Source organism: Paroedura picta, chromosome 2, assembly GCF_049243985.1.
Source record: "Paroedura picta isolate Pp20150507F chromosome 2, Ppicta_v3.0, whole genome shotgun sequence".
NCBI lineage: Eukaryota > Metazoa > Chordata > Lepidosauria > Squamata > Gekkonidae > Paroedura > Paroedura picta.
Genome location: NC_135370.1, coordinates 182,897,727 through 182,921,531, shown reverse-complemented (window position 1 = coordinate 182,921,531; position 23,805 = coordinate 182,897,727). Strand labels below are relative to the sequence as shown.

Below are 23,805 nucleotides of genomic sequence, written 5' to 3'. Positions count from 1 at the left end.
ACACAGCTGGCTGCACATGGAGAAGTGGGGAATCCAGCCCAGCTCTCCAGTCACTGCGCCAGAAGGGGAAATGAAAAGGAGGGTCTGAAGGGGGAGTGGAACCAGAAGCCTGGATGCTTTACTAGCGTTCCTGATTCTCCAGAGCAGTGGTTCTCAACCTGGGGGTCTGGACCCCTTTGGGGGTCGAATGGCCCTATCACACGGGTTGTGGCAGGTTGAGCAGCTTGGCCAGGGTAGATCGAGATAGAGCGTTCGTCTGTCTGGAGCAGTAGAAAACAGCGAGATTGGCCTGGTGGGACAAGAGGCAGAACTGAACTGAGAAACCCCGGGAAAAAAAACTAATGTATATCCAGTCATGAACAATGGATCTTTTTCTAAAATGATGCACAAGGTGGAGAGAGCGAACTTTCCCCCGATTTTCCCAAAAGTCTAGAACCCGAGGGCGATGAAGCCAACTGCTCTTGCAACGGCTCTGAGAGAACCTGGCCCAGGCATCTGGAGGCCGCCTTCCCTTCCTCGCCCCACCTATGAGGCTGAGAGAACCCTGACAGAACTGCTCTTACAACGGCTCTGAAAGAACCTGGCCCAGGCATCTGGAGGCCGCCTTCCCTTCTTCGTCCCACCTATGAGGCTGAGAGAACCCTGACAGAACTGCTCTTGCAACGGCTCTGCGAGAACTGTCATCCAGCAGGCTGCCCATGGAGGAAGAGGAATCGCTAGTCTTGCTCCTCCGCTGAACGAAGGAAACCCAAAGCGGCTGGAGGCCGCCTCCCCTCCTTGCCCCACCTGTGAGGCTGAGAGAACCCTGACAGAACTGCTCTTGCAACGGCTCTGCGAGAACTGTCTCCCAGCAGGCTGCCCGTGGAGGAAGAGGAAGAGGAAGCGGCGGCTTCGCAGGAGCCCCCCCTGTGCGGTGGGCGGGTCCGAGGGAGCTCGGGGAGAACGGGGCGTGGCCTGGCCTAAGTCCTCCTCCTCCTCCTCCGCCATGTCTTCTCCGGGGCCGGGGCCGGGGCCGGGGCCGGGGCCGCGGTGCGTGGGGCGTCTGCGGGTGTGGCAGCGCGGGGCGGGCGGGCCGGGCGGCGTGGTGTGGGACGCGGCGCTGGTGCTGGCCGCCTTCCTGGAGCGCAGCGCCGCCCACCTGCCCGCCCCGCCGGGACGCCGCCTCCGCCTCCCCCTCCGCCGCCAGGCCGCGCTCGAGCTGGGCGCCGGCACCGGCCTCGTCGGACTCCGCGCCGCCGCCCTCGGGTGCGTTGCCAGCCTCCCGCCGCGCCCGGGACATCCCTCCCCTCCTCAGGCAGGCGGGCCGCGCGGAGGCTCGCCTCAGGGACAGGGACTACAACTCCCAGCATGCCCCTGCCAGCGAACGCTGGCAGGGGCATCCTGGGAGTTGTAGTCCCTGTCCCTGAGGCGAACCGCCGCGCGGCCGCTCCAGAGGAAGCTGGCCGAGAACGGGGCTTTGGGCTCCTTCCTAGAAAATCAGAAAATCTCCAGCCAAAGAGTTGGGAGCCACAGAGGCCATCGAGCCCAACCCCCTGCTCCATGCAGGGTCAGCCTAAAGCCGCCATGACGGTTCAATAATCAAGAATGAGCACTTTTGAGACATTTCCCACCCTATTTTTAACGCCTCCTGTGTTTTTTTTGCCATCATTTGCTGCCTGCTCTGTTGTTGAGCCTCCGGGAGATCTCCTGACAGGTGGTTACGATGCGGGTCAACACTAGGGAACAAATTATTATCATTTTTATTCGGTTTTTTTAAATTGTTTGATAGACCACCCTCTCTGGTCGGGCTCAGCTGCCCTGGAAGGCGCGCTCTGGGACATTGGGCTCCATTGGAGACCGTTCTCAGGCCCCGCTCTGAAAATCTCCAGGTATTTCCCAACCAGGAGCTGGCAACCGTGCATAGTGCAGGGGGTTGGACTAGATGACCCAGGAGGTCCCTTCCAACTCTTATGATTCTTTGAACCCTGCAATTATCTCCTCTGGAGCAAATGGCCACTTAGGACAGGGGACTCTGGGCAGGACTGCCAGATGGCTTCCTGTTTTGGTCTCTCATCTTCTGGCCTCTCTTGGGGTGGGCGTGCTGAGACTGTTTTGCCCCCCAGTGGAGGCAGGCATCAGCTTAAAGGAGGTTTGTCAGAGTGATCCCTTCTTCAAACAAGGCCGCCAGGAAATGTGTCCTCTTTTTTGCATTCCAAAATACGGCATTAGGCCCCATTGAGTCCCTTCAGGGAAACTCAACCCTGTGCTGTGGAAGCCCATTATAATTCTGGGAGATCTCCAGCTCCTACCTGGAGGTTAACAAAACACGACTCACCAGCAGCTGGATGCGGATCAAGCAGGAAGAAGCTGACGACCGGCTGCCATGAGGTCCGGTTTACAACTTAACTGAGGTAGGCAGTTGCCACACAGGTCCCCCCTCTTAAGAGCCATCGGTCCATTGGATACTTCTAAGAAGGGCACCTGTTGTGCCAAGGCTAGACGAAATATGTCACCTTACTGGAACTATGATTTTGGAGTGGGTGAGAGGAGAGATTCTCTTGAAAACGAGTTGTAAATCGGACCTCGTTTTGGCTGTGGTTTCTCAGAATGAAAAAGAACATCAGATTTGTTGTGTAGCTTGTCGTCAGCTTCTTCCTTCGTTCGCTTCCCGGGAGGTTAGCAAGCCAAGCCCACCTTGGATTCCATAAAACAGCTAACAAACAATGCAATCTCTTAGGGCCATCTCTTAGGTCACGGACTTTCTTCATGGTGGGTCCTGGTCTCTGGAACTGCCTTTCAGGAGAGGGGAGGGGGTGCCTTTGTCAGCTGCATTTAACAAAGTGCAAGACACAGGGCATCAGCTGTAAGGATGCAAAATGCGAGAGTCTGTTAACAGATGTTTCAGCAGGTATGGCAATGAGTGTTTGATACATGCATTGCTTTTATTTTGTAAAGGGACTCCCACATTTGACCTCCTTGCCACTGCCCGCATTGTTAGGTGCCCTACGTCTAAAGAAACAGGCGAGATGTAACCATTTCAGATGGATCAATCCGTTTTGCCTCAAAAGGCAAGGCCAGGAGAGAAGCCTCTTGGAAGGATCCAGACATTCAACTTGTGTCTGTTGCGCTTTCCTACTGGCTGGACCACAAACAGAAGTTGAAAATCATGATGCATCTCCTTTTGCAGGGCAAACGTTACCGTTACTGATCTCGAAGAAGTTCAGGATTTGCTGAAAAAGAACATTGAGAGCAATCAGCATCTCATCTCTGGCTCCATTCAAGCCAAGGTACTGAAATGGTTCGTATAAACCTTCTTCTGCATGTTACTTTCCCTCAATTCTCCTTGTTTGTATTTCTGTCCATGAAATAAATCTGCCCTGCCGTAACAAGGCTAGATAATTTAAAACCCCACATTCCTTCTGCTTTAGGGCAGGAGTCCCCAAAGTGGCTCCTGTGGTGGCCGTTCTGCCTCCAGACCCCTTTTTCCGTGCCCAGCAAGTGTTTTTAGAAAGTGGGCAGAACCTGTACTCCACGAGGCTTCTGATTGGCCAATGGAGGTTTGATTGGCCAGGCAGATTTTAAAAAACACTCCTTGGGCAGCAGCACAAGGATTTTCACTGTGGGCCTGAAGCTGAGCTGCAGGAGCCGTTTTCTGGCTGGGCTTGCTTTCCGCAGCCACCCTTGCGGGTCAGAATTCCAGAGAGGCCCATGGGCTCAGACAGGTAGGGGATCCCTACATTAGGTCCGGCATCCCATGCCTTCACTTGAACTAGATTCACTTTGTATGCTAAAGAGATATGCCCTACCTAAGTCTTCAGGATGGGGTCAGGCTGGGAATTCAGCAAGAGACACCAGACTAAGGTCGGATACTTTGGCGATTGTGGAAGCCCGAGGCATACAGTGCCAAGGCGTGGAGGGGAGGGCTGGCACACCAGCCAGCGTGGCATGCAGACACAGAGCTCTGCACATGTGTGCCAGTGCTGGCTGGCGTGCTGGCGACACCCCTCCACACCACAGCGGCTGAGACGCACCGAAGCGCCCAACCCTACACCAGACGTTCTCTTTTGTATTGTGGAAATTACATCCCCTGCTCTCTTTTGATTAGGGGTGAAGACGTCACAGACTTCCTTCCAGCGCCGGATTATATACTGATGGCGGATTGCATCTACTATGAAGAGGTATGTTATTTCTCACCCCTTCACCACTGGAGAAAGGCACTCTGATGACGGGTTATGCTTCCCAGTCCCTCCAAAGGGGGTGGGGTGAGGGGCACATACAAGCTAGGTGTGTTGCTTCCACACCTGGCTAGAGGCAGGCATCCAAGGTTGACAAAGCCACAAGGCAGGTAACAACTTCAGCAGATGGGCAGTAGGTTCAGAACGGACAAAAGGGAATACTACTTTATGCAGAGAGTGATTAAAATGTCGCATTTGCTGTCAGAGGATGTTGAGATGGCCACAGGAATGAATCTCTCAAAGGGCTTTGAGAGATTCATGGAGGAGAAGTCTTATCAATGGCCACCATCCATGGTGGCTGATGGGAAGCTCTATAGTTAGAGGCACTAAGCCAGGAGGAAACATCAAGGAAAGGCCGGATCCTCTTTGTCCTGTTGTCGGAACTGGATTAAATGGACCACGGGTCTGAGGCAGCAGGGCTCTCCTTATGCTCTTATGAAGGCCTTTGCCTCTGTGCATGCTTGTGAGCTCTTCAGAGAAACTGGCTGGCCCCTGTGTGAGATGGGATACCAGACAAGATAGACCACTACTAGTCTGAGTAGACAGTGTCGGCTTAAGTGGACCAAGGCTCTCTGATCAGTATAAGTCAGCTTCACGTGCATCCAGTTTGCAAAGTAGAAAATTGTGGGACTGGGTCTGAGCACGCCCTGGGAATGGCTAGGCCCCTGCAAAAAGGAATTGCGCTCCACTACTAGCAGAGCATCTCCAGTTACAAAGACCTGGCCATAGGGGATACAGAAGACCTTGGAGAGCAGCTGCCAGTCTAAATAGGCAAGACTGACCTGGGTGGACCAAAGGTTTGGCTCAGTATCAGGCAGCTGCATAACTTGAAGACTGAGAGGGGGGCAGGGCTCAGGGGTGGAGCTTCTGCTTAGCATGCAGATGGTCCCATGTTTGATCCCCAGCAACTCCAGCTGAAGGACACGGTAGGAGATGATCGCAAAAACCTCTGCTTGAGCCCCTGGAGATGGACCAAGAGTCTGGCTCAGTGCGAGGTGGCTTCATGTGTTTTGTGTTTGAGCAACGTTTATCCCAGGTAACAGATTGTGTGTACTGACTCCCCACAGAGTAGCCAGCTGGCAGTGCCCAGCCTCTTGATCCAAACTGGAGTAGCCCTTTGCCCTTCTGCAGTATTGTAAACAGTGACATCATGTTCAGTATCCAATCTCTGTCTGTTTTCTGGGCAGTCATTGGAGCCACTAATCAAGACTCTGAAGGACCTTTCTGGACCGGAGACCCAAATCCTTTGCTGCTATGAAGAAAGAACGATGGGGAAGAACCCAGAAGTGGAGCGGAGATTCTTTGAGGTCAGCCCCCTTTGTATCTCCTGATGGACACCTCACTGTTGTGGAGAGAAGTCTGGCTGGATCCCATAGGGATCGTGTGTGGGAAACAGAAGGCAGGGTTTCTGCATCAAGACCCAGAGGTTGAAATCTCCAGAGTTATGGACTCAGGATTACATTTGCTGGCAGAGTCATGAGAGAAACAGGCATCCCATAGAGTCAGGAAGACCTGGTTCTTTAAAAAGGACATGGACAAATTTGAGAAGGCTCAGAGGCGACGGAAAAGAATGATCTGGGGCCTGCGGACCAAGCACTGTGAGGAAAGGCTGAGGGACTTGGGAATGTTCAGCCTGGAGAAAAAGAGATTGGGAGGAGACAGGATGGCTCTCTTTAAGTATTTGATTGTCACTTGGAGGAGGGCAGGGAGTGGTTCCTGTGGGCAGCAGTGGAGAGGTCCTGCAGTAATTACATGGAGAACAATATCAGCCCCTTCCCACTCTAGGATTCTGTGAGTCTAGTTCAGCAGTGGAAGGGGCTGCCTAAGGAGGTGGGGAGCTCCCCCTCACTGGCCGTCTTCAAGCAGCGGCTGGACAGATCCTTCTCCTGGATGCTGGAGGCTGATCCTGCACCGAGCAGGGGGTGGGACTGGATGGCCTGCATGGCCCCTTCCCACTCTGGGATTCTAGGAGTCCAGTTCAGCAGTGGAAGGGGCTGCCTGAGGAGGTGGGGAGCTCCCCCTCACTGGCCATCTTCAAGCAGCGGCTGGACAGATCCTTCTCCTGGATGCCTGAGGCTGATCCTGCACTGAGCAGGGGGTGGGACTGGATGGCCTTCAAGGCACCTTCCCACTCTAGGATTCTAGGAGTCTAGTTCAGCAGTGGAAGGGGCTGCCTCAGGAGGTGGGGAGCTCCCGCTCACTGGCCGTCTTCAAGCAGCGGCTGGACAGATCCTTCTCCTGGATGCTTGAAGCTGATCCTGCACTGAGCAGGGGGTGGGACTAGATGGTCTTTGTGACCCCTCCCCGCTCTATGATTTCTAATGATGTTATGTTTTATTGTAGCTTCTTCAGAAGGATTTTGAATTGGAAAAAGTTCCCCTAGACAAGCATGATGAGGAATATCGGAGCGAGGACATCCATATCTTTATCATCCAGAAGAAAAAAATGGTAAATTCTTGTTGCAATAAATAGTAAGAGGCTGCTAACACTGACAGACCACCTTGTCTGCTTGTAAGTCACTAGCTCATCGGACTCTCAGAAGACCCATTCTAGACCAGACCAAGGGTTCATCTAGTCCACCCTCCTGTCTCAAACAGGGGCCAACCAGTCTTTTGGAGGGCCAACAACAGGGTTTAGAGACAAAGGCCTTTCCCTGATAAGAACATAAGACGATCCCAGCTGGATCAGACCAGGGGTCCATCTAGTCCAGCATCTAGTCTAGTCTCAGACAGAGATCAACCAGTTGCTCTGGAGGGCCAACAACAGGGCAGAGAGGTCGAGGCCTTCCTAAGAACATCAGCAGAGCCCTGATGGGTCAGACCAGGGGTCCATCTAGTCCAGCCTCCTGTCTCACACAGGGGCCAGCCAGTCCCTCTGGAGGGCCAACAACAGGGCAGAGAGGCAGAGGCCTTCCTAAGAACATCAGAAGAGCCCTGCTGGGTCAGACCAGGGGTCCTTCTAGTCCAGCCTCCTGTCTCACACAGGGGCCAGCCAGTCCCTCTGGAGGGCCAACAACAGGGCAGAGAGGCTGAGGCCTTCCTAAGAACATCAGGAGAGCCCTGCTGGGTCAGACCAGGGGTCCAGCCTCCTGTCTCACACAGGGGCCAGCCAGTTCCTCTGAAGGGCCAATGGCAGGGCAGAGAGGCTGATATTACTTCCTGCCTCTGGGATTCAGTGGCTAACTGCCTCTGAATGGGGAGCTCATCCACCTTGAATCAATTTAGTCCCTTTTTAAAAAGTTTATCCCTGCAGTCATCCCTACATTTTCTGGCAGCGAATTTTGTATCTTAATTGCTCGCTGTGTAAAACAGCATTTCCTTTTGTGCATCCTGAATCTACTGTCCATCAGCATCTTTTGATGCTCCCGAGTTCTGGCCTTTGGGGAGAGGAAGGAAAAGTTCTCTTTGCCAACTCAAAACCTTTCATTTATCTATTTGCTTTCTATCTCATCCTTCTCCCTGATAGGGATCCAAAGTGGCTTACTTCATGCTCCTCTGTTTTACCTCAGAACAACCCTTTGAGGTAGGAGAGGCTGAGAGTGTGCGCGTCTGGCCTATAATCTCCCTACAAGCTTTCCGTAAATGGGAATCCTGCCTACTTAATCCTGTAGAGTTGAAAGCCATCGGGGGTCCCATTTCAGTGTCTCTTCCACCGTATCCTTATGAATAACAGGCCTTAGTCCTACACAAATGCAGCGTGGCTTCCTGCAAACTCTGCCAGCCCTCCTTTTCCCATTAGGAAATTCCAAATGGCCTCTGTAGTAGGTTCCCAGGAACTTTACTGAGGTGGTCATCCAAGGAGGATTTCAAGGGCATCCTGGGACTGTAGAAGCCAGATCTGAGGATGTGTCTGCTGCCCTCTCCCTTTTACAACAGGCATCCTTTCTCCTGTCTGTTTTTTGCCTTATGAATGGTTTGCATTACATGTGCACCGACGTTCAACCAGGTTCCTCATAAGCAAAGTTTACAAATCCAGTGTGGACTACATATTCGGTCTGGTTTAAGAAGGAACTCTGATTAGCATAGATTCCCTTGTTAGTTTGTTGTGGAAAGAATAAACTTGGGTTTTGCTGCATCTCAAAAGCATTATTGGCCAAGCTAAATTTCTGCGTTTTATCCACCTCTTGTTGGTGGATAACAAGAGAGTACGATTGAGTCACAGTCCTGGACTTCCCTTGGTGATCATAGAATCCTAGAGTGGGAAGGGGTCACACAGGCTATCCAGTCCCACCACCTGCTCAAGGCAGGATCAGCCTCAAGCATCCAGGAGAAGGATCTGTCCAGCCGCTGCCTGAAGACGGCCAGTGAGGGGGAGCTCCCCACCTCCTTAGGCAGCCCATTCCACGGCTGAACTAGACTCCTAGAATCCCAGAGTGGGAAGGTGCCATGCAGGCCATCTAGTCCCACCCCCTGCTCAGTACAGGATCAGCCTCCAGCAGAAGGATCTGTCCAGCCGCTGCTTGAAGACGGCCAGTGAGGGGGAGCTCCCCACCTCCTTAGGCAGCCCCTTCCACTGCTGAACTAGACTCCTAGAATCCTAGAGTTGGAAGGGGCCATGCAGGCCATCTAGTCCCACCCCCTGCTCAGTGCAGGATCAGCCTCCAGCATCCAGGAGAAGGATCTGTCCAGCCGCTGCTTGAAGTCGGCCAGTGAGGGGGAGCTCCCCACCTCCTTAGGCAGCCCCTTCCACTGCTGAACTAGACTCCTAGAATCCCAGAGTGGGAAGGGGCCATGCAGGCCATCCAGTCCCACCCCCTGCTCAGGGCAGGATCAGCCTCAAGCATCCAGGAGAAGGATCTGTCCAGCCGCTGCCTGAAGACGGCCAGTGAGGGGGAGCTCCCCACCTCCTTAGGCAGCCCCTTCCACTGCTGAACTAGACTCCTAGAATCCCAGAGTGGGAAGGGGCCATGCAGGCCATCCAGTCCCACCCCCTGCTCAGGGCAGGATCAGCCTCAAGCATCCAGGAGAAGGATCTGTCCAGCCGCTGCTTGAAGTCGGCCAGTGAGGGGGAGCTCCCCACCTCCTTAGGCAGCCCCTTCCACTGCTGAACTAGACTCCTAGAATCCCAGAGTGGGAAGGGGCCATGCAGGCCATCTAGTCCCACCCCCTGCTCAGTGCAGGATCAGCCTCCAGCATCCAGGAGAAGGATCCGTCCAGCCGCTGCTTGGAGACGGCCAGTGAGGGGGAGCTCCCCACCTCCTTAGGCAGCCCCTTCCACTGCCGAACGAGACTCCTAGAATCCTAGAGTGGGAAGGGGCCATGCAGGCCATCTAGTCCCACCCCCTGCTCAGTGCAGGATCAGCCTCCAGCATCCAGGAGAAGGATCTGTCCAGCCGCTGCTTGAAGTCGGCCAGTGAGGGGGAGCTCCCCACCTCCTTAGGCAGCCCCTTCCACTGCTGAACTAGACTCCTAGAATCCCAGAGTGGGAAGGGGCCATGCAGGCCATCCAGTCCCACCCCCTGCTCAGGGCAGGATCAGCCTCAAGCATCCAGGAGAAGGATCTGTCCAGCCGCTGCCTGAAGACGGCCAGTGAGGGGGAGCTCCCCACCTCCTTAGGCAGCCCCTTCCACTGCTGAACTAGACTCCTAGAATCCCAGAGTGGGAAGGGGCCATGCAGGCCATCTAGTCCCACCCCCTGCTCAGTGCAGGATCAGCCTCCAGCATCCAGGAGAAGGATCTGTCCAGCCGCTGCTTGAAGACGGCCAGTGAGGGGGAGCTCCCCACCTCCTTAGGCAGCCCCTTCCACTGCTGAACTAGACTCCTAGAATCCTATAGGGGGAAGGGGCCATGCAGGCCATCTAGTCCCACCCCCTGCTCAGTGCAGGATCAGCCTCCAGCATCCAGGAGAAGGATCTGTCCAGCCGCTGCTGGAAGACGGCCAGTGAGGGGGAGCTCCCCACCTCCTGAGGCAGCCCCTTCCACTGCTGAATTACTCAGACTGTGAACTTCCCCCCCTGAAATCTAGCAAGAACAGTTCTCCTCTTCCAAGTGACAACCCTTCAAATCCTTAAAGGGAGCAATCCTCTCAGCCTCCTCTTCTCCAGGCTGGACACTCCCAAGTCTCTCGGATGGCCTTCCATTCATGCACTAAACAGGGCTGACCCTTCTGAGCCGTGATGAGATCAGGCTGACCTGGACCGTCCAGGGCAGGGCAGCCTCTAGCAGTGCTGAGAAAGCCGACCTGAGCCTCTTGGGCATGTTGGTCCCAGGGAGCATGGCTGCCACCGCAGGGTGTGCAACAGGCTCCTATAGCATCAGGCAGGCATTGGGAGGAGCCCCCCTTTGCCACTCACTAATCGGGTCATCTCGGGCCACTCTCTGTTTTCGCACCGATTCTCGCCCCTCTCGTGGTAGTCTTGTGAGGACAAACAGGAGATTGCAAAGCAGTCTGTGAAACTCCTCTGCGAAAAGAACGACGGAACATTCTTAACACTTGGCCGACATTTCTTAAAATCTTTCAGAATACCCCATCATGAGGACGGCACAAAGAACCGGCAGCTCATGAAGCCATGGAATGACTCCCACATGGTGGCCGTGAGGAATGAAGAGTCTCCTATGTAGGTCCATCGTAGATCCATTTTAGCCAGCCGTCGCTGTTCTTGAAGGAGCTGCAAGTACCTGCTGGAATCCAGACCAGGCGATCCCGGAGGTGGTTCTGCACAGAAGCCGCTTGTAGAGGGGGGGGGGGGGGGGAACATGGGAAGCAGTCCTGGGATATCCGTGTGCAATATTTGTAGAAATAGACAGGAGGCTTTGAGGAGACCTTCCTTGTCCCTTTTTTAAAGACTAAAATATAAATGTAGAAAAAAAGCCGGTGCAAACCAAATTCTGAAATATAGACTACAAAGCTATTGTAAAACATCAGTTCTGCAACCTGAAATTAATCTCTCATTCTAGACAGAAAAGCATCTCATTGTCCAAATTTCTCGTGTAGTAGACAAGATCATTAACAGAGCCCCGACTTCCTCAGCCAGGGGTTCGTGAAACTCGGGGTTTCCTTGACAGTCTTGGAAAGGTTTCCCAAATGGGTGGAAGTTAAGTAATTATTTACATATTTTTAAAATGTGTTAAACATTTATTGGGTGATGTGACCATATATCGACCCATTTACCCCATCCCAAAATGGCCAAAGATGGGGCTGGAGGGGGTGGGGAGGGGAGGGGCCCCGGGTGGGCGGGTACACAGCTCTGCTTCCCAATTATATTCTACATGATCACGCCACTTCTCAGGTTTCTCAAAGCTTGAAGAATGTTTCAGGGGTTTCTCAACAGTAAAAAGGTTGAGAAAGGCTGATGCAGATAAATGCATTCTTCTCATTTCTTTGACCAATCTTCTTTCTTCAGGATTATGTTCTTCCAGTTCTGAGCTCCACAGCTGGCCTGCACTCCCACCCTAGAGCATAACTTTCCACAATAACAAGTTTTGTCACAAATGGTTTCTGAGGTTTTTCTCTATTCTAAAGACATTTATCAAGCGCTTGTTTCTAAGATGCCCCTGGAAGTTTCTCATAACTGTAGAGCAGGGGTAGTCAGACAGCGGCCCTCCAGATGTCCGTGGACTACAATTCCCAGGAGCCCCTGCCAGCATTCGCTGGCAGGGGCTCCTGGGAATTGTAGTCCATGGACATCTGGAGGGCCACAGTTTGACTACCCCTGCTGTAGAGTTTTGCATTGCTACAGTGCTACAACAGTATGTACGACAGGTACTCTGAATTTCTTCCTTCCCCACTTCTTTCTGCTCATAAGTTAGTTTGAAGTGTTGTTGTGGCTATGAACAGAAACTAAGATATTTAAAAATATGGCAGGCATGCACATGGTTTCACCAATTTTAGTTTAGAGCCAGAGTCCAGGAGTGCCCTCAAGTCTTCAAATTTGTAGCTGGAAAGGAGCTTTTGTGAGTCACAGCTCACCTCATCAGAGCCCAGGAGCCCCTGAAAGACTAACCTAAGTTGTGGCAGGGGAGGAGCTTTTGTGAGTCACAGCCTGTGGCTGCAGCTATGAGCATAAACTAAGAGATTAAAAAATTTGGCAGGCATGCTCATGATTTCAGCCAGCTTGGTGCAGTGGTTAGGAGTGCGGACTTCTAATCTGGTGAGCTTGGTTTGATTCCCCACTGGGTGTACTTGAGCTACTCACAGCCCTCATAGGGCAGTTCTCACAGAGCTGTCCTGTCAGGGCTCTCTATGCCTCACCTACCTCACAGGGGGTCTGTTGTGGGGAGAGGAAAGGGAAAGCGACTGGAAGCTGCTTTGAGACTCCTTCAGGTAGAGAAAAGCAGCATATAAAAACCAACTCTTCATCATGCAGACAGCTGGGTGACCTTGGGCCAATTCCAGTTCTGTCAGAGCTCTGAGGCCCACCTACCTTGAGGAGTGTTTGTTGTTGAGAGAGGAAAGGAAGGCAATCATAAGCTGCTTTGAGACTCCTTTCGGTAGTGAAAAGTGGGGTATAAAAACCAATTCCTCTTCTTTGAGACCTAGCTTGGTGCAGTGCTTCAGAGCAGCAGAAGTCATTTCCAAAGGCACAGCACAACCCTAGTAAGGCCTTGTCCTCCCGCCTCCCTCCCATGACAGAGGAGGTGACAGAGCCAGTGTTCCACCTCCTTCCTGGCATCACGACGACCTACCTGCGAGGTGTGGGTCGTAACCCAAAGTTTGAGAGGAGCCAATTTCTCCCATCCAGGAGAGGGCAGTAGAGGACAGTTCTTCCGCCTATTCCATGTTTGCTGCAGGTGTAATTTGCCAGAGAATTTGGGGATGCATATCTACTACCCCCCCAGCCTTTAATTTTTTTTGGGGGGGTGTTAAACTGGTGTGGCTCCCTCCAAAGAATCCTGGGAGTTGTAGCCTAGAGGGGACAGCAAGATCCTTTTTGGAGATCCTTCCCAAGAGAAGTTGTGTGTGGCCTCGGATGTTGTCATTCGTGAAACCTTTCATTACAGTTTTACTCATCTCAGCAGGGCCTTCAGGCAGGGGGCAAATCTACTGCTGCCTGGAGAAGGGCCTTATGGCTTCCCCCCTTTCTCCTTAAGCGCCTTGCTCAGGTCTTGCCAACAGAAGGCCATGAAGCAGCTCCATCTGATCTTGGGTCTTCCTCTTTTTCCCTTCTGCCTCCTGCTTTTCCTAGCGTGATTGTCTTCTCCAGTGTCTTCTCCTGACAGGACCAACGGACAGTAGCCTCCAAGCCCAATTTCTCCAGAACCAATCCCCCAAAACTTCTCTACCCAGAATTGGCATGCCTGCATGCACAGAAGGTCGAGAGGGGACATGATAGCCCTCTTTAAGTATTTGAAAGGTTGTCACTTGGAGGAGGGCAGGATGCTGTTTCTGTTGGCTGCAGAGGAGAGGACACGCAGTAATGGGTTTAAACTTCAAGTACAACGATATAGGCTAGATATCAGGAAAAAAATGTTCACAGTCAGAGTAGTTCGGCAGTGGAATAGGCTGCCTAAGGAGGTGGTGAGCTCCCCCTCACTGGCAGTCTTCAAGCAAAGGTTGGATACACACTTTTCTTGGATGCTTTAGGATGCTTTGGGCTGATCCTGCGTTGAGCAGGGGGTTGGACTAGATGGCCTGCATGGCCCCTTCCAACTCTAGGATTCTATGAGAACCCTCAGCAATGCCTGTCTGCCGTTTGCGGAGGACAAACAATTCTGTTTCCGTGTGGCAGATTAAGGGGACGCAGATTTCACATCCCAAAATGGGCACTCAAAAATGGGGTAAAATCCTTTTAATCTGCTATGACTGCATGCTGCTGACTGGAGTGGCATCCTTCAGCCCCCCCCCCCCAAAAAAAAACACTGCCGTGGAATGAAATGGGACTCCTTCTGGCTGTACTGCTGTGCCAACCATGACCTGGGTACCGTTTCAATGCTTGAATCCATCAGCAGAGGCGATTTTGAAGACCTGGGTGCCAGATCTTCTTGCAACACAGCCACCGCCCTTACCGGCTCTCAGGGAGGACGTTATTCCATTTTCATTTGAAAGTCTCTGGCCCATAAGAGGGCATGCTTCTACCTGTTCTTAGTTTTGGCCCATTTTCGGATCCAGCTGCTCTTCCCCCGCCCCTTTTCTATGATAAATGCTCTTTTCATAAAGACTTCTTGACTCCATTTCATGCAGTATATTTTATTGTGCTATTTCGCTTAATCCCTTCCCTACGTGCCAAAGTGCACCGACATGAGAGTTTATATCTAAGAGTCGAGTGTGGCCTAATCTATGGATACTTAAGTCTGCAGATTGAGGCCACACCATCACAAAACAGATACCTCTGCAAACAGGAGACCACCCACCCCACACGTTTCACAGGCCCACACCTATTTGCTCTTCTCTAGGATTTACATCCTGTTGTTTCTTCCTCCCGTGGCCCTTCTTACCCAACCACAGGACCTCCATCTTTGCAGGGCTGAGCTTCAGACGACTCCGCATGATCCATTTTATCACTGCTTCCAGGCATCTGGCTAAGGATTTTCGGGGAGAATCAGGGCAATCATCCATCAGGAGAAAGAGCTGAGTGTCATCCGCATATTGGTGGCAACCCAGCCCAACCTCCGCACCAGCTGAGCCAGGGGGCGCATAAAGATGTTAAATAAGATAGGAGAGAGGACTGCTCCCTGTGGCACTCGGCACATGAGCTGATGACGGTTAGATACTCTCTCTCCTATCGCTGCCCTCTATCCGCGACCCTGGAGGAAGGAAATCAGCCATTTAAGGGCTGTTCCCCAAATTCCGGCTAAGCAGTGAGCTAGGAGCTCGTGATCGACTGTGTCAAATGCTGCTGACAGATCTAGTAGTATAAGCAGCACTGACCCGCCTTGGTCTAGCTGGTGTTGGAGGTCATCCGTCAGGGTGACTAGCACTGTCTCTACCCGACTTAAGTGGGTCAAGGGCTGAAGTTCCCTCCAGGAATGCACATATTTGGTCCGAAGCCACCCTTAGAATCATAGAATCATAGAGTTGGAAGGGGCCATACAACTAGTCCAACCCCCTGCTCAACGCAGGATCAGCCCTAAGCATCCTAAAGCATCCAAGAAAAGTGTGTATCCAACCTTTGCTTGAAGACTGCCAGTGAGAGACTGCCACTGCTGAACTACTCTGACTGTGAAAAACTTTTTCCTGATCTCTAGCCTATATCGTTGTACTTGAAGTTTAAACCCATTACTGCGTGTCCTCTCCTCTGCAGCCAACAGAAACAGCATCCTGCCCTCCTCCAAGTCACAACCTTTCAAAGAGGGCTATCATGTCCCCTCTCAACCTCCTTTTCTCCAGGCTGAACATTCCCAAGTCCCTCAACCTATCTTCATAGGGCTTGGTTCCTTGGCCCCAGATCATCCTCATCACTCTCCTCTGTACCCTTTCAATTATATCTACGTCCTTCTTGGAGGACGCAGATAAAACCTACGTTGTGATTGCCAGGTCCCAGAGGGGGCAGCCAGGAAGAGGTGCTGAAAGGCACTGTTGCCCACAGTGCGTAAAACCAGTCCTGGATTGATGGGCCTCCTCCCGGTTTGCTTTTCACACCCGGCCAATGTGGGTGATCTGTCATGGGCAGATGTGTTCATCCGAGCACAACAGGAAGACCCGCTGGACGGGAACTCCGCAGGAACCAATTTGTTGCCGAGCAAGAGAGCGAGACGCTCCAGTCTCCCGTGCACTTCGGAGCCCTGCGGCTGGATCTCAGCACCTTTTGGAGGGTGGAAACCGTGGTGCCAACTTTAGAGGTTTTTCAAAGCCAGAGATGAGCAGAGATGCTTTGCCATGGCCCTGCCTCTGCATAGTGACCGTGGACGTCTGTGGTGGCCTCCGTGGTGTTTAGCTTCCAAGACTGCTTCAGAGGGCTCACGCGGACTGAAGTGGACAGGTCGCTAGCCTCAGTCCACGTGCCCACTGGACCCCTGCGCCTCGTGGCTCCTTAAAACGAGTGGTGAGAGGGATAGGAGGCCCTCGCCGGGAGATTATTAACCTTCCCCATTTCAATGGGAAAATTCCCGGAGAGGCTGAAGGAGGCAGGGATCCGCCTACTGCAAGAAAGACCATCTTTCAGTCTGCGGGACCCGGCCGACGACCACCCGTCCCGCACTTGGCATTTCTGCGGGAAGTGCTTGGGAAGGCTGCCGTGGACCGACTGACAGCATACCTCGAGGAATCTTCAGTCCTGGATCCATCCCAGTCTGGCTTCCCGTGGCGGGGGGGGGGGAGGGCCGGGATGGCCATGAAGGTCTCGGAGATGGAGCTGCTTGGCCTTGCTGAACTGGCGCCGGAATAAAGGCCGTCCAAGCCCTGTCTTGGGGCCGATGTAATCCCAGGAGACCTCCAGGTCCTATCTGGGGGTGGGGGGATTTGGCAGCTGTGCCGTAGAAACACATTCTACATTTGCAGCAAGAAAGGTGGGAGGACAGGAGGCAGAACAGGCCTTCCTGCTGAGGCATTTTTTTTTTGGGGGGGGGGGGTAAACCAGAGGCTGAGAAGAGAGAAAAGGAAGTCATGAACACATGAAACTCACTGCTGCAGGAAGTGCTGGTGGCTAAAGGCATAGACAGCTTCAAGAGGGGAGGGGAGATAACCCTGGAGCACAGGTCCCTCAGTGGCTCTTAGAGGGCACGTTCTGTCCGGGGCAGTGGTGCTGTGTCTTCTTGGTGCTTGGGGGCAGCAGTGGGAGAGATCCTGGAGTTCTGGCCCTGCTGGCAGACCACAGAGAACATATTTAATATTAATATTATTATTATGAAAACTAAGTTCCATATACTGCATGTTCCATGTAAACCGCCCTGAGTCTCAGGGAAGGAGGGTATATAAATGTGAGTGAGTGAGTGAGTGGGTGAGTGAGTGGGTGAATGAATGAATGAATGAATGAATGAATGAATGAATGAGGGGAAAAACCCACCGTGTCATAGGTGAGAACCACAAAGGTTAGAGATAAAACAAATATAGAAACAGAAACCGTGTAGTGTTAGAGCTCAAAATGTTTAAAAAACACATGAAACATCTCAGTGTGCCCCCACAAATGCCATTTGAACTTAACTTGTTTCGATCGTATTGTTCTTCATCAGTGGTCACGATACAGATACACATAATTGTCTATAACCATCTTTAAAAATTTACAACCGGGGTGGGGGACTCCTTGAATCTGTTTTGGCTGGTTCTGTTGTGGACCTTTTCACAGAGAAGCACACAGCAGAATAATGTTACAGTCCCCAGGGGAGGAATAGGAAATATTTGCTGGCAGAGGATTCTACCAATACGAATCCTTTTGCAAGACCATAAAATCATAGAATCATAGAATTATAGAGTTGGAAGGGATCTCATGGGTCATCCAGTCCAACCCCCTGCACCATGCAGGACACCTACAACCCCATCACTCATCCACTGTCACCTGCCACCCCCCTTGAGCCTTCACAGAATCAGCCTCTCCGTCAGATGGCTCTCCAGCCTCTGCTTAAAAATTTCCAAAGATGGAGAACCCACCACCTCCTGAGGAAGCCTGAGGAAGCCTGTTCCACTCTGACTGTCAGGAACTTCTTCCGGATGTTTAGATGGAACTTCTTTTGAATTAATTTCATCCCGTTGGTTCTGGTCTGTCCGTCCCTCTGGGGCAAGGGAGAACAACTCTACTCCATTTTCTACAAGACACCCTTTTAAATATTTGAACATTGTTATCAGATCCCCTCTCAGTCGTCTCCTCTCCAGGCTAAACAGACCAAGCTCCCCCAACCTTTCTTCATACATCTTTGTCTCCAAACCCCTCACCATCTTTGTTGCCCTCCTCTGGACCCGTTCTAGTTTGTCAACATCCCTCTTCAACTGGGGTGCCCAAAACTGAACACAGTACTCCAAGTGAGGCCGAACCAGAGCAGAGTAAAGCGGTACCATCACCTCCCTTGATCTGGACACAATACTCTGTTTGATACAGCCCAAAATCCCATTCGCTTTTTTAGGCACTGAGTCACACTGTTGATTAATGTTCTATTAAGACTCCTAGATCCTTCATATATGAAGGGAACTGACTTTATATTACCTAAGACAATAATAGAATATACTCTCATAAAAGACTCCTAGATCCTTTTCGCACATGCTACTGCCAAGACAAGTCTCCCCCATCTTATATTGGTGTACTTGGTTTTTCCTACCTAAATGCAGAACTTTACATTTGTCCCTAATGAACTTCATTTTATTCAGTTTAGCCCACTCCTTGAGCCTATCAAGATCATCCTGTATTCTGTTGCTGTCTTCAGTTGTGTTTGCTACCCCTCCCAGTTTAGTATCCTCTGCAAATTTAATAAGTATCTCCTCTAATCCCTCATCTCTGTCTTCTTGGTGCTTGGGGGGCTGTGGGGGTCTTCTGGGCTTCTGACCCCTCTGGTGGACCTCCTGAGGGCCCTGGGTTTTGGCCACTCTGACGCAGAGCGTTGGCCCAGTCCAACAGGACTTCTCCTGTTTTCTTATGTCAGGGGCAGTGATGCTCTGCCTTCTTGGACCACTGGCCTGACCCTGCACGGCTTCTCTTCTTTTCAGCTGGCCCGCGCAGACCTGTGTTTGCCTTTTGTGGCTCCGCCCCGCCCCGCAGCACAGACGGATCCGGACAGGGCCGAGTGAGGGCTGAGCTGGCGTTTGCAGTGAGTGCATTTTCCTTTCAGCCCCTCGCCACTGCCGTCGCCTGGGTATTATCTCTGCATTGATGAATGGAAGCAGCAGGAGACAGGCCAGGGTGGCGCTCCAAAAACAGCCCTCCCGCCCTCCCTGGTTGTTGCAGAATCACGTTCCCCTGGGCCTTTGCCCTTGGGCTGCACCTTGTGGAGGTGGCAGGATCAGTGCTAGTGCAAAGCCTTGGGGCACTGTCAGCGTTGCCAACCTCCAGGTGGGCTCAGAAGAAAAAAGGAAATCACGAGGCACAATGATGTCGTATTCTCTATGTTTATAGGTGAAAAGGTGATAACATAAAGTCTAAACCAGGGGTAGTCAAACTGCGGCCCTCCAGATGTCCATGGACTACAATTCCCAGGAGCCCCTGCCAGCGAACGCTGGCAGGGGCTCCTGGGAATTGTAGTCCATGGACATCTGGAGGGCCGCAGTTTGACTACCCCTGGTCTAAACGGTCAAACATATGATCAAACATAAAGAGCCAACCAAAACGGGATCCTAGGTTAAGTGTTTTATTCTGTTTCTGTTTTCTGCATTCTGTTTTATCTTCATCAGTGGTTGCTCTGCAAAATGAATAGACAAGTAGACAATATGTGCATGTAGAATTTCAAAACATAGTTCATGATTTTACAATTTTACAAAGCAGTGTAACATACCTTCCAGTATACTGTCATAGTAGTAGTCGTAGTATCACATTGGCAAAATGCTCATAGTCGTCTGGGGATTTCATAAAGTGCCCACGGAAGGCTACCTTCAGTTAGTATTCATAGAGAAGCTGGCAGTTACAGGTGTAGTCAATTAGTTAAAGGGGCCAGATCCATTAAAGTAAGTAACCAAAACAGATTTTTACAAAAAACAATTGTAGTCAATGTTGACATTAAGACCCTGGTGGGGCCTGGAGATGGACAGAGATCAGTTCCTCCTGGGAAAAATGGGTCCTTCAGAAGGTGGATTCCAGGGCTTTAAGGTTCCTCTCCAGGCCTTATCCCAAATCCCCAGGAATTTCACAACCCTAGATGCCATGAAGGTTCTGTCCAGACAGCTGCCCTGACTCACTGCCAGACCCCACCCAGAGCCTGGCAACCCTAGATGGAGAGGGCAGACAGAGAAAGTGGGGGAAGTGTTAAGGTGGAAGTAGGCATGCCGGCCTCCCAGGAACCACAGGAGAACTCACTCACTCATGCTTTGGGGGGGGGGGGGTGAGCAGTGGAAGCGGCCGGTTTCCTAGCTTGTGGCCGAGTCCGTTACGGCAGGAGGGGAAAGGCTGGGGACCCCCTCTGAAAAACTCGTGCAGAATCCCCTGGACCGCTCGTTGGGAATCCCTGCTATAAAGCATCCATTTCCTCCAGGGGTCCTGATCTCTTGTCGTCTGAAGAGGAGGGGCTCCCCAGGTCTCCCCTGGAGGCTGGTATCCCTACACACAGCCTGAAACCCAAACCCTATTTAGGCTGCCACTCTAAGAGCATCCCATAACTGAGAGGAAGGTTTCACTCACAAGCTCCAGCCGGCTCCCCATGTTTATCAGAGGGGCAGTGTGGGTCCCTCCTCGGGTTCAGGAAAGGGCCTCACCCTGTGGGGTTTCTGGCCGTGCACCCCTGCACGATTGGGCCAGAGATTTTGTGTGCTGGGGCACATGGAGCCTTGCATCAGGAAGCCTTGCATCAGGCACACACACAACGGGAAAAGTTTACATACAATCTTTCACTCTGTCCTACCTCACAGGGTCATTGTGAGGATGACAGAGTGGGAGAGGAACTGGGGGGGGGGGGAATTACCTTGAGCTCCGTGAAAGATGAGCAGGATAAAAAAGCCATTGGTTCCTAAACAGGAATATTTGGGAGGAGCGAGGCGTAGGGAGACCTGGGTCCGTAGGGTCATGTTTGAGCTCAGTCTCTTGTCGTCCATCTAATCGACCCCACAGCCTTCTTGGGAGAATGAAACAAAGTGTGTGTGTGTGTGTGGGGGGGGTATGTAGAGCATCTAAAGATAAATCCATGAACGACTAAAATGGGGGATTCGCTGCCAGAGGATGTGGTGATGGCCACAGGAATATGGAGCTTTAAAAAGGGATGAGCTAGATTCATGAGGAGGTCTATCCAGGGCCACTAGCCACGGAGACGGAGAAGAACCTCCACATCTAGAGGCACTAATGCTCTGAACCCTAGAGACAGGAAACTACATCATGCCTCTCTGCCCTGTTGCTGGCCCTCTAGAGGAACTGGCTGGCCCCTGTGTGAGACAGGAGGCTGGACTGGAGGGACCCCTGGTCTGACCCAGCAGGGCTCTCCTGATGTCCTTAGGAAGGCCTCGGTCTCTCTGCCCTGTTGCTGGCCCTCCAGAGGAACTGGCTGGCCCCTGTGTGAGACAGGAGGCTGGACTGGATGGACCCCTGGTCTGACCCAGCAGGGCTCTCCTGGTGTCCTTAGGAAGGCCTCGGCCTCTCTGCCCTGTTGCTGGCCCTCCAGAGGAACTGGCTGGCCCCTGTGTGAGACAGGAGGCTGGACTGGAGGGACCCCTGGTCAGACCCAGCAGGGCTCTCCTGATGTCCTTAGGAAGGCCTCGGCCTCTCTGCCCTGTTGCTGGCCCTCCAGAGGAACTGGCTGGCCCCTGGGTGAGGCAGGAGGCTGGACTGGAGGGACCCCTGGTCTGACCCAGCAGGGCTCTCCTGGTGTCCTTAGGAAGGCCTCGGCCTCTCTGCCCTGTTGCTGGCCCTCCAGAGGAACTGGCTGGCCCCTGGGTGAGGCAGGAGGCTGGACTGGAGGGACCCCTGGTCTGACCCAGCAGGGCTCTCCGGATGTCCTTAGGAAGGCCTCGGCCTCTCTGCCCTGTTGCTGGCCCTCCAGAGGAACTGGCTGGCCCCTGTGTGAGACAGGAGGCTGGACTGGAGGGACCCCTGGTCTGACCCAGCAGGGCTCTCCTGATGTCCTTAGGAAGGCCTCGGCCTCTCTGCCCTGTTGCTGGCCCTCCAGAGGAACTGGCTGGCCCCTGTGTGAGACAGGAGGCTGGACTGGATGGACCCCTGGTCTGACCCAGCAGGGCTCTCCTGATGTCCTTAGGAAGGCCTCGGCCTCTCTGCCCTGTTGCTGGCCCTCCAGAGGAACTGGCTGGCCCCTGTGTGAGACAGGAGGCTGGACTGGATGGACCCCTGGTCTGACCCAGCAGGGCTCTCCTGATGTCCTTAGGAAGGCCTCGGCCTCTCTGCCCTGTTGCTGGCCCTCCAGAGGAACTGGCTGGCCCCTGTGTGAGACAGGAGGCTGGACTGGATGGACCCCTGGTCTGACCCAGCAGGGCTCTCCTGATGTCCTTAGGAAGGCCTCGGCCTCTCTGCCCTGTTGCTGGCCCTCCAGAGGAACTGGCTGGCCCCTGTGTGAGACAGGAGGCTGGACTGGAGGGACCCCTGGTCTGACCCAGCAGGGCTCTCCTGATGTCCTTAGGAAGGCCTCGGCCTCTCTGCCCTGTGGCTGGCCCTCCAGAGGAACTGGCTGGCCCCTGTGTGAGACAGGAGGCTGGACTGGATGGACCCCTGGTCTGACCCAGCAGGGCTCTCCTGATGTCCTTAGGAAGGCCTCGGCCTCTCTGCCCTGTTGCTGGCCCTCCAGAGGAACTGGCTGGCCCCTGTGTGAGACAGGAGGCTGGACTGGATGGACCCCTGGTCTGACCCAGCAGGGCTCTCCTGATGTCCTTAGGAAGGCCTCGGCCTCTCTGCCCTGTTGTTGGCCCTCCAGAGGAACTGGCTGGCCCCTGTGTGAGACAGGAGGCTGGACTGGAGGGACCCCTGGTCTGACCCAGCAGGGCTCTCCTGATGTCCTTAGGAAGGCCTCGGCCTCTCTGCCCTGTTGCTGGCCCTCCAGAGGAACTGGCTGGCCCCTGTGTGAGACAGGAGGCTGGACTGGATGGACCCCTGGTCTGACCCAGCAGGGCTCTCCTGATGTCCTTAGGAAGGCCTCGGCCTCTCTGCCCTGTTGCTGGCCCTCCAGAGGAACTGGCTGGCCCCTGTGTGAGACAGGAGGCTGGACTGGATGGACCCCTGGTCTGACCCAGCAGGGCTCTCCTGATGTCCTTAGGAAGGCCTCGGCCTCTCTGCCCTGTTGCTGGCCCTCCAGAGGAACTGGCTGGCCCCTGTGTGAGACAGGAGGCTGGACTGGATGGACCCCTGGTCTGACCCAGCAGGGCTCTCCTGATGTCCTTAGGAAGGCCTCGGCCTCTCTGCCCTGTTGTTGGCCCTCCAGAGGAACTGGCTGGCCCCTGTGTGAGACAGGAGGCTGGACTGGAGGGACCCCTGGTCTGATCCAGCAGGGCTCTCCTGATGTCCTTAGGAAGGCCTCGGCCTCTCTGCCCTGTTGCTGGCCCTCCAGAGGAACTGGCTGGCCCCTGTGTGAGACAGGAGGCTGGACTGGATGGACCCCTGGTCTGACCCAGCAGGGCTCTCCTGATGTCCTTAGGAAGGCCTCGGCCTCTCTGCCCTGTTGCTGGCCCTCCAGAGGAACTGGCTGGCCCCTGTGTGAGACAGGAGGCTGGATTAGATGGACCCCTGGTCTGACCCAGCAGGGCTCTCCTGATGTCCTTAGGAAGGCCTCGGCCTCTCTGCCCTGTTGCTGGCCCTCCAGAGGGACTGGCTGGCCCCTGTGTGAGACAGGAGGCTGGACTGGATGGACCCCTGGTCTGACCCAGGGGGGCTCTCCTGATGTCCTTAGGAAGGCCTCGGCCTCTCTGCCCTGTTGCTGGCCCCCCAGAGGAACTGGCTGGCCCCTGTGTGAGACAGGAGGCTGGACTGGATAGACCCCTGGTCTGACCCAGCAGGGCTCTCCTGATGTCCTTAGGAAGGCCTTGGCCTCTCTGCCCTGTTGCTGGCCCTCCAGAGGTACTGACTAGCCACTGTGTGAGGTAGGAAGCTGGACTGGATGGACCCCTGGTATGAAAAAGAAGAGTTGGTTCTTATATGCCACTTTTCTCTACC

General features: G+C 53.5%; 1 protein-coding gene across 1 annotated transcript; it reads left to right on the top strand.

Annotated features, from left to right (window-relative positions):
• Positions 1–983: 983 nt before the first annotated feature.
• Positions 984–11,533, top strand: VCPKMT (valosin containing protein lysine methyltransferase). Its single transcript, XM_077324101.1, has 6 exons — positions 984–1,245; positions 3,167–3,277; positions 4,085–4,157; positions 5,402–5,521; positions 6,558–6,662; positions 10,675–11,533. The coding sequence occupies exons 1-6, from the start codon at positions 986–988 to the stop codon at positions 10,687–10,689; spliced, it is 684 nt and encodes a 227-aa protein (XP_077180216.1). The 5' UTR covers positions 984–985; the 3' UTR covers positions 10,690–11,533.
• Positions 11,534–23,805: the final 12,272 nt, after the last annotated feature.